Here is a 10,310-nt window from a genome sequence, read left to right on the forward strand (position 1 = left end):
ACACAACCTACAGATAATGTATACTGACACACACACACAACCTACAGGTAATGTATACTGACACACACACAACCTACAGGTAATGTATACTGACACACACACACAACCTACAGGTAATGTATACTGACACACACACAACGTACAGGTAATGTATACTGACACACACACAACCTACAGATAATGTATACTGACACACACACACAACCTACAGGTAATGTATACTGACACACACACAACCTACAGGTAATGTATACTGACACACACACAACCTACAGATAATGTATACTGACACACACACACAACCTACAGGTAATGTATACTGACACACACACAACCTACAGATAATGTATACTGACACACACACAACCTACAGATAATGTATACTGACACACACACAACCTACAGGTAATGTATACTGACACACACACACAACCTACAGGTAATGTATACTGACACACACACAACCTACAGGTAATGTATACTGACACACACACACAACCTACAGGTAATGTATACTGACACACACACAACCTACAGATAATGTATACTGACACACACACATAACCTACAGGTTTTAAATGATGCTCCAGTAGGTGATGGTAGCTAAACCTTGAGGTTTGATCTGAGCCGTAGTCCAAATTCTCTTTTGTGAATGGTGCTAAAGCTAAGCTTAGCATTGGTGAACGAATCAATGTATTTTTAATGCGTCACCATTCAGCCCAAGATGTCCCTGGAGAACAGTCTGATAACGAGGTTCCCTGAGGAAGGAGAGGTGTCTGTCACTGTCCAGGCCTCTAACGGACGCTCTATGGTGCAGGACGCCAAGAACGTCCACGTCTACGGTAAGAGAGAGGGGACATTACAGTCCTAATTATTATTTATGTATGACGTTATTGTGTGCTGTACCTACGGTTGCAAAGGGAGGGTATTTTACTGGAAACTTTCTAAGTTTACCATTAAACTACCAGAATTTTGATATCTTTCAAGGAATTTATGGAATCTAGCACAAGACCTCTAGTGGCCCTTTTGGGTACTTCAGATGTTTTGCAGGTGTCGGTAATTATCTCTGGCCGTAGGTGTGGCCTTATCACATGTAAAATATATGAAATAAATAATTACATTTTCAAATAAAAAATAGAATGACAAAGAATAGAAAACATTATCCTAAAGATAAACCATCAACTTAGTGAATACCATTGGTGTTTAATATGAGGGTTTCAGCATGAAATATCCTTTATAAATTTTTTTACACACTTTTATTTAGTTTACTATGTCAATATGTATTTGTTGTCAATGTTTTGCCATCAAACAGGTGGCAGTTGTGAAAAAAGTCAATAGCTGGAAGAGTTGCAGAGCATTTTTCATTCATTAGGCAATTTTCTCTTCTAGAAACTCATGGACAATATGGACACAGATATATATGAATACATTTAAAAAAAGTTATTCAAGTATAAATTACCAAAGTTACGATAGATTGCCATAGATTTTCTGTTAACTACCAAAATTTCTGATGATTCTGGGATATTTGGTAAACTACTGGTAGCTTTGCAAACCTAGCTGTACAACTATTTATGATGTTATTGTACAAAGCAAAAGTTGTAATATAAACGATGACAGTATATGCGTTGGTTGAATATCAATGTTAAATTCAATATATGACACTAATGTCGATGAAAATTCTCAAATCAACTTGAATTGAGGTACACAACACCCTCGTCATGATCCGTCTGGCCGTTACAGAGGACCACTGTACTGGACTTTTGACAGGGTCGTTAGCATCAGGGTCATCAGACAATTTTTTGCCCAAACCTGGCTCAGATTCTAGACGTCGAATTCAAACTAGGCTACAGAGTTCATAAGGTGGCAATTAGACTTAGATCCATTTGTAGGTGCAATAGATGTGTTTTGGTCCTAATTTAAGGTTTGGGTTTGGCATAATGTTAGCAGTGTGGTAGGGTTAGGAATGAGGTTAGGGTAAGGTTTCAAATCAGATTTTAAGAAGATAAAGGGTACACTACATGACCAAAAGTATGTGGACACCTGCTCGTCAAACATCTCATTCCAAAATCATGGGCATTAATATGGAGTTGGTCCCCCCTTTGCTGCCAGAACAGCCTCCACTCTTCTGGGAAGGCGTTCCACTAGATGTTGGAACATTGCTGCGGGGACTTGTTACGAACTAAGGGGCCTAGCCTGAACCATGAAAAACAGCCCCAGAACATTATTCCTCCTCCACCAAACTTTCCATTTGGCACTATGCATTTGGGCAGGTAGCGTTCTCCTGGAATCCGCCAACCCAGATTTGTCCGTCGGACTGCCAGATGGTAAAGCGTGATTCATCACTCCAGAAAAAACAAATTTCTGCTGCTCCAGAGTCCAATGGCGGCGAGCTTTACACCACTCCAGCCGACGCTTGGCATTGCGTGTGGTGATCTTAGGCTTGTGTGCAGCTGCTCGGCCATGGAAACCCATTTCATGAAGCTCCCGACTAACAGTTCTTGTGCTGACGTTGCTTCCAGAGGCAGTTTGGAACTCAGTAGTTCTGTGAGCTTGTGTGGCCTACCACTTCGCGGCTGAGCCGTTGTTGCTCCTAGTTCTAGCAGGGCAGAAATTTGACAAATTGACTTGTTGGAAAAGTGGCATCCTATGACGGTGCACAGTTTATGCTTATTTTAAATGATTAGGTGGCTCTTAAAAAGCATTGTTGAGTGGCAATGGACAGGGCAATTCACCCCCCAATTGTGTGACAAATTCTGTATTTCCCCTGATTGTCTATGGGTCAAAAGAAAATGGAAATAAAAGTATTATCTGAGTTTTTCGGGGGCGAAGGACACTGTCTACCGGTGTCCTAGCTAGGCTGTTTGAGATCCTAAGCAACCTGCATGCACATTGTGTGAAGCACAAAACACCAACATAGCTACTGTAGTAGGTCAAAGCTGTGTGCTGGAAAACCTTGGTAGAGCATGGGTGGAGTAGGCATTGTGGTGCTCCTATGGCTTCAGACCAATGCCTACTTATTTTTGTTTTTGTTTTTAATAGCTCTAGTTCCTGGGTTCTCCATGACATCATGTGCTGCTGTGTCACTGGGTAATGATGTCCGTGGTGGTGTTTGATTTATTCATGAGAGAATGCTAACTGAGCAGAAATGTACTGTATTATTTTACCCCAAGAGAACTGATGATACAGAATAAACATACTGCAGAAGCAGTCAATGTAGGATAATGAGAAACGGTTGACTTATTCTAAAGCCTCCAAACAATAGAAATGAATATGGTATCATTAATATGGAGGTTTCCGTTATTGTTCATCTGAATGCTGTAACCCAAAATGGCCGCCTTTAGTGTTGACTTCCTGTGTGTTCTGTTTGATCCCAGACCGTTTCCAGGTCATCCCCCTGGCCTTCAGCAGTAACCTGGACAAACTCAACCCCAACATTCCAGAGTGGAGGGAGGACGTGGGTCAGGTGGTCACCAAGATATTGGCAAAGGTGGGTCTCTACTGTACATGACCCGATGCTCTAACTTAACAGGACCACTCTATTTAGGATACATAATGATAGTATCTGCATTGGCCTCTGTTTGGTTAAATTATTATATTTGATAGACATGATAATCATGAAATGTGAAAACACATTTGGAGATGGAGGAGGGACTATCAGAAGTTGTCCAATAAAAAAGGCTCATGCTAGTTTGAACATGACCCAGGTCGTAACATGGGACACAAGTCCCATAAGGGACTGTTTCTGACCGTGACCTTTGACCCCCAGATCACAGGTATCCCCCAGGAGTCCCTGGTAACCATGGTGAAGCGGGGCCTGCCCACCACAGCTGACCTGTACGTTCTCCCACCAGAGAGCAAGGGCGCTAAGAGGAGTGTGTTTGTGGATAAGGTACACTATCACACACACACACACACACTACCTAACTAATTGACACACTCATGAGTGTCACTGTAGTCTCACTTAGGGTTGCAAAGCTACAGGTAATTTACCAGAATCTTCAGTCATTTTGGTAATTAACAGAACATTTATGGCAATCTATTGTAACTTTGTTAATTTATACTTGAATAACTTTTTTGAAATGTATATCAGGGTTGGGGTCAATTCCATTTAAATTCCAGTCAATTCAAAAAGTAAATCAAACTCCAATTCAAATTCAAAATGTTCCTCATTGAAAAGCATTGAAGAGAATTTGAATTTTAGTGTACTTCCTGAATTGACTGAAATTGAAATGGAATTAGTATTTAGTCAGCCACCAATTGTGCAAGTTCTCCCACTTAAAAAGATGAGAGAGGCCTGTAATTTTCATCATAGGTACACGTCAACTATGACAGACAAAATGAGAAAATCACATTGTAGGATTTTTAATGAATTTATTTGTAAATTATGGTGGAAAATAAGTATTTGGTCAATAACAAAAGTTTCTCAATACTTTGTTATATACCCTTTGTTGGCAATGACACAGGTCAAACGTTTTCTGTAAGTCTTCACAAGGTTTTCACACACTGTTGCTGGTATTTTGGCCCATTCCTCCATGCAGATCTCCTCTAGAGCAGTGATGTTTTGGGGCTGTCGCTGGGCAACACGGACTTTCAACTCCCTCCAAAGATTTTCTATGGGGTTGAGATCTGGAGACTGGCTAGGCCACTCCAGAACCTTGAAATGCTTCTTACGAAGCCACTTTTTTGTTGCCCGGGCGGTGTGTTTGGGATCATTGTCATGCTGAAAGACCCAGCCACATTTCATCTTCAATGCCCTTGCTGATGGAAGGAGGTTTTCACTCAAAATCTCACGATACATGGCCCCATTCATTCTTTCCTTTACACGGATCAGTCGTCCTGGTCCCTTTGCAGAAAAACAGCCCCAAAGCATGATGTTTCCACCCCCATGCTTCACAGTAGGTATGGTGTTCTTTGGATGCAACTCAGCATTCTTTGTCCTCCAAACACGACGAGTTGAGTTTTTACCAAAAAGTTATATTTTGGTTTCATCTGACCATATGACATTCTCCCAATCCTCTTCTGGATCATCCAAATGCACTCTAGCAAACTTCAGACGGGCCTGGACATGTACTGGCTTAAGCAGGGGGACACGTCTGGCACTGCAGGATTTGAGTCCCTGGCGGCGTAGTGTGTTACTGATGGTAGGCTTTGTTACTTTGGTCCCAGCTCTCTGCAGGTCATTCACTAGGTCCCCCCGTGTGGTTCTGGGATTTTTGCTCACCGTTCTTGTGATCATTTTGACCCCACGGGGTGAGATCTTGCGTGGAGCCCCAGATCGAGGGAGATTATCAGTGGTCTTGTATGTCTTCCATTTCCTAATAATTGCTCCCACAGTTGATTTCTTCAAACCAAGCTGCTTACCTATTGCAGATTCAGTCTTCCCAGCCTGGTGTCCTTTGACAGCTCTTTGGTCTTGGCCATAGTGGAGTTTGGAGTGTGACTGTTTGAGGTTGTGGACAGGTGTCTTTTATACTGATAACAAGTTCAAACAGGTGCCATTAATACAGGTAACGAGTGGAGGACAGAGGAGCCTCTTAAAGAAGAAGTTACAGGTCTGTGAGAGCCAGAAATCTTGCTTGTTTGTAGGTGACCACCATAATTTGCAAATAAATTCATTAAAAATCCTACAATGTGATTTTCTGGATGTTGGTGGCTGACTAAATACTTTTTTTCCCCACTGTAGTATTCATTTTTTTGTATCTGTGTCCATATTGTCCCTGGGTTTCTAGTCGATTAACCATACGGTTTAAGAGAAAATAGCCTAATTAATGAAAAAATTCATTATTTTCAATTACCTCTGCAACTGCCACAAGTTTGACGCAAAAGCATTAACAACAAATACATATTGACAAAATAAAATAAATCTGTGTAAAAAATAAAATATTTTCAATGCTGAAACCCTCATATTAAACACCAATGGTATTCATTTTTTACATTGTACATTTTAGTCATTTAGCAGACGCTCTTATCCAGAGCGACTTACAGTTAGTGAGTGCATACATTATTTATTTTTTCACTAAGTTGATGCTTTATATTTAGGATAATGTTTTACAGCTTTGTCATTAAAACATTTTTTTATGTTCTTATTTAATTATTTAATATATTTTACATGTGATAAGGCCACAGAGAGGGCCAGAGAAAATTACAGACCCCTGTGATAATCTGAAGTACCCAAAATGGCCACTAGATGTCTTGTGATAGATTACATAAAATCCTAGAAAGATACCAAAATGTTCCAGTAAAATACCATCCCTTTGCGTCCCTAGTCTCACTCACTGTAGGAATTTACCTCTGTATGAACTGTGTGAATTTTATGGTTGAGTTGTATATTTCTTCCACAGCGTATCCCTGCCATCAAGCAGGCCTTCAATGAGAACAACGTTAGCTTCATCGTACGAGGAGGTCTACAGGTGTTGGTGACGCTAGCTGACCCTAACGCAGGTAACCAAAGCATCCTGTATTACCGTTCCAATTCCTGTAATCATGCCATTGTGATGTTGTAAATATGATTTAATAATATATCATTTCTCCATTTAATTATTTGGTTTCATGTTGACTATGAATGGATCATTTAGTTTTTATCAATCTATTTCAAAGAACTAGTAGCTAATGAGTCGCCCACGAGAGCGACGGAGACCGGTGCGTGTTAGTCACCCCACACAACCTTTTTTCTCACCTTTACTTCCTGCTTTCCTCCAATCTGATTGGTTGTGGGTTCCTGTTACCTGCTCTCTGCTCTCTGCTTTCAGTGTTATTTTCGCAATATCTGCAGAGGTAAACAATATGTTTCAATGATGTCTAATCTATTCTGTTTGCTTTTTAACCTTATCTTTTCTTGGACAGTTTGGTTGCCGATCTCTTATCCTGACTGTGTGGTGTGTGTGTGTTGTCTGTTGAACACTGTGTGGTGTTTATCTAAGCAGAGTGGATGGAGTGTTAGCATTCTGTTGGTGTTAATTGTGACATGGCAGATATAATCTTGTTTGGGTCTCAGGGAGCCACATCCTCAGGAGGTGTGTGTGTGCCCACTGTGTGTGAGGGTGTGTGTGTTACCTACCCTGTGTGTCTGTGTTCATTTCCCATCTGATGTGTGTTGTCTATGCTTGTGTGTGTATGTGTGTCATATCATCATAATGGTGTCTTCCTGTGTGTGTGTGTGTGTGTGTGTGTGTGTGTGTGTGTGTGTGTGTGTGTCATATCATAATGGTGTCTTCCTGTGTGTGTGTGTGTGTGTGTGTGTCATATCATCATAATGGTGTCTTCCTGTGTGTGTGTGTCATATCATCATAATGGTGTCTTCCTGTGTGTGTGTGTGTCATATCATAATGGTGTCTTCCTGTGTGTGTGTGTGTGTGTGTGTGTGTGTGTCATATCATCATAATGGTGTCTTCCTGTGTGTGTGTGTGTGTGTGTGTGTCATATCATCATAATGGTGTCTTCCTGTGTGTGTGTGTGTGTGTGTGTGTCATATCATATTGTGTGTGTGTTGTTTTTCTCCCCTGCAGGTTCTCAGGGTGGAGTGGCAGGTCCTGGTGTCTGGGCTCTGGCTGTCATGTTCCTCATCAGCCTCCTCGCTACCGGATCCTTCATCCTATACAAGTTCAAGAGGTGTGTCTTATAGACTTAGCCTGCATGGATGCCAGTCTGTTTCTGATCTCTGGCCAACTCCTTATGGAATTCTCATGCAAAACATGATTTGACTTGACAACAGATCTGGGACCAGGCTATTTTAGACTCACATATCTGAGATATGCACTGGGCACTAGACTGACAAGTCTTCCTCTGAAGCGTTGCTTGACTACAGATGAAAACATAACCATGACTACAGATGAAAACATAACCATGACTACAGATGAAAACACAACCATGACTACAGATGAAAACACAACCATGACTACAGATGAAAACACAACCATGACTACAGATGAAAACACAACCATGACTACAGATGAAAACACAACCTTGACTACAGATGAAAACACAACCATGACTACAGATGAAAACACAACCTTGACTACAGATGAAAACACAACCATGACTACAGATGAAAACACAACCATGACTACAGATGAAAACATAACCATGACTACAGATGAAAACACAACCATGACTACAGATGAAAACATAACCATGACTACAGATGAAAACACAACCATGACTACAGATGAAAACATAACCATGACTACAGATGAAAACACAACCATGACTACAGATGAAAACATAACCATGACTACAGATGAAAACACAACCATGACTACAGATGAAAACATAACCATGACTACAGATGAAAGCATAACTGCATGTATGAAGATATAGTAGGTGAATACATAACTGGATGAATATAGATGTACTGTCTATAGAATACATAAATGCATGTACTTGATTCATCTAGATTCTACATGAATATGTTGTGCATGATTTGTCTTTTGTTCACCAGTCACACCAATAGCACCTACTTTGCATCCGATGCACAAAGTCCACAATCTGTCACTTAATTAACATGAACTACAACTCCAGCCACAACCTCTCATCAAAACTACAAATCCCACAGTCCTTGGCTTAGGACTGAGGATGCCTATCCCCCGCTGTTTTTCAGCAAGCTGCCCGGCCGGAACGTGTACGCCCAGATGCACAACGAGAAGGAGCAGGAGATGACCAGCCCTGTCAATCACAGCGAGGACACGCAGCACATCATCCAGGGGGAGGAGTTTATCGACGACGACCTGGACTCGCAGACTCTAGGTAACGCAGAAGGTAGCCCCGCCTTCTGTTCCCTGATCAGGATTAGGACTAACCCCCACTACCACTAACAGAACAGCCTGCTACCACTCACGAGCCCAGGCAGTTAACAATGCAAGGTATAGGTTAATTGCTTTCTTATTTTTCATAAATGCTACTAAACTCATAATGATATTGTGAATTAAAGTTAAAACATTTTAAGCATTCTAATACCTATATCAATGGGCAATATTAATAAAATAGTTACTTTTTTAAAATTTTAGTTATGGTTTGGCTAAACGATAACCAACCAGTCATCCAGTCAAAGAGAAAGTTGAAACAATCAAGGAAATATGCTTTAATGTTGCAAGATAAAGAAGCAGGTGGTATTTTCCCTTTCAAAACCAATCGACCCTCGACTCTGGTCTCACCCACTTCCTCTCTCTCGTTGTTGCTAGGTAACCACTCGGGCGTGGTGCTGAGCATCAACTCTAGAGAGCTGCACAGCTACCTGACAAGCTGATGGCTGAACACGGACACACTAACCAGCTAGCCATGCTAACGAGCACAGGGAACTCTACTCTGCCTTCCTCCTCCGTCTTGCTGTCTGACCAACCAATCCACCGCTCCCCTTACAGAGGAAGAGATAAACCACCCCAGTACTACAATCTAGCATTACTCCCTCCCTCTCTCTCCTCCTCTCCGGGAGCAGAGGGACTCTTATCCTTCGTTCTGCTCATCCCTCCCTCCACTGCGTTACTGTAACATCGGGGGTGTGGGCCAACTCTGCACCCAGTGTATCCTTGCACCCAGTGTCCATTGCACCCAGTGTTCTTGTGTCCTTTCACCCAGTGTCATGTCTTCTCTGTGTGTTCTCATTGGCTAAACCCCTCTGAGACTGATTGGACGCCACCCAGTGAGGAAAGAGAGTTCCAGTGACATCACAGAGAGGACGCCCCGCCCACTGGCTTGCTATTTAGAACGCTCGGTACTGTAAGACTCGTCTTTCACTGACTCTTTTTGCACACTAGGTAGTTCCCAGATACACTATACAGACACCTTGACTTCTTCCACATTTTGTTACGTTACAGCCTTATTCTAAAATGGATGAAATCGTTTTCCCCCCTTATCAATCTACACACAATACCCCATAATGACAAAGCAAAAACAGGTTTTTATAAATTTTTGCAAATGTATTAAAAATACAAAACTTAAATATCACATTTACATAAGTATTCAGACCCTTTACTCAGTACTTTGTTGAAGCACCTTTGGCAGTGATTACAGCCTCAAGTCTTCTTGGGTATGACGCTACAAGCTTGGCACACCTGTATTTGGGGAGTTTCTCCCATTCTTCTCTGCAGATCCTCTCAAGCTCTGTCAGGTTGGATGGGGAATGTCGCTGCACTGCTATTTTCAGGTCTCTCCAGAGATGTTTGATTGGGTTCAAGTCCGGGCTCTGGCTGGGCCACTCAAGGTCATTCAGAGACTTGTTCCATAGCCACTCCTGCGTTGTCTTGGCTGTGTGCTTAGGGTCGTTGTCCTGTTGGAAGGTGAACCTTCGCCCCCAGTCTGAGGTCCTGAGCGCTCTG

At 41.8% G+C, this 10,310-nt stretch overlaps 1 protein-coding gene across 1 annotated transcript in view; it reads left to right on the forward strand.

Annotated features, from left to right (window-relative positions):
• LOC121571085 (VPS10 domain-containing receptor SorCS2-like) overlaps window positions 1-9,835 on the forward strand; it is a 362,777-nt gene extending 352,942 nt beyond the window's left edge. The window contains exons 20-26 of the mRNA XM_041882340.2: window positions 719-842; window positions 3,375-3,487; window positions 3,767-3,889; window positions 6,342-6,441; window positions 7,506-7,608; window positions 8,597-8,754; window positions 9,177-9,835. Of these exons, the coding sequence (XP_041738274.2) occupies window positions 719-842; window positions 3,375-3,487; window positions 3,767-3,889; window positions 6,342-6,441; window positions 7,506-7,608; window positions 8,597-8,754; window positions 9,177-9,241 (786 nt within the window). The 3' untranslated portion in view covers window positions 9,242-9,835. The remainder of the gene's footprint in view (window positions 1-718; window positions 843-3,374; window positions 3,488-3,766; window positions 3,890-6,341; window positions 6,442-7,505; window positions 7,609-8,596; window positions 8,755-9,176) is intronic.
• The last annotated feature ends 475 nt before the right edge of the window (window positions 9,836-10,310 follow it).

Source organism: Coregonus clupeaformis, chromosome 8 (assembly GCF_020615455.1).
Source record: "Coregonus clupeaformis isolate EN_2021a chromosome 8, ASM2061545v1, whole genome shotgun sequence".
NCBI classification, from domain to species: domain Eukaryota; kingdom Metazoa; phylum Chordata; class Actinopteri; order Salmoniformes; family Salmonidae; genus Coregonus; species Coregonus clupeaformis.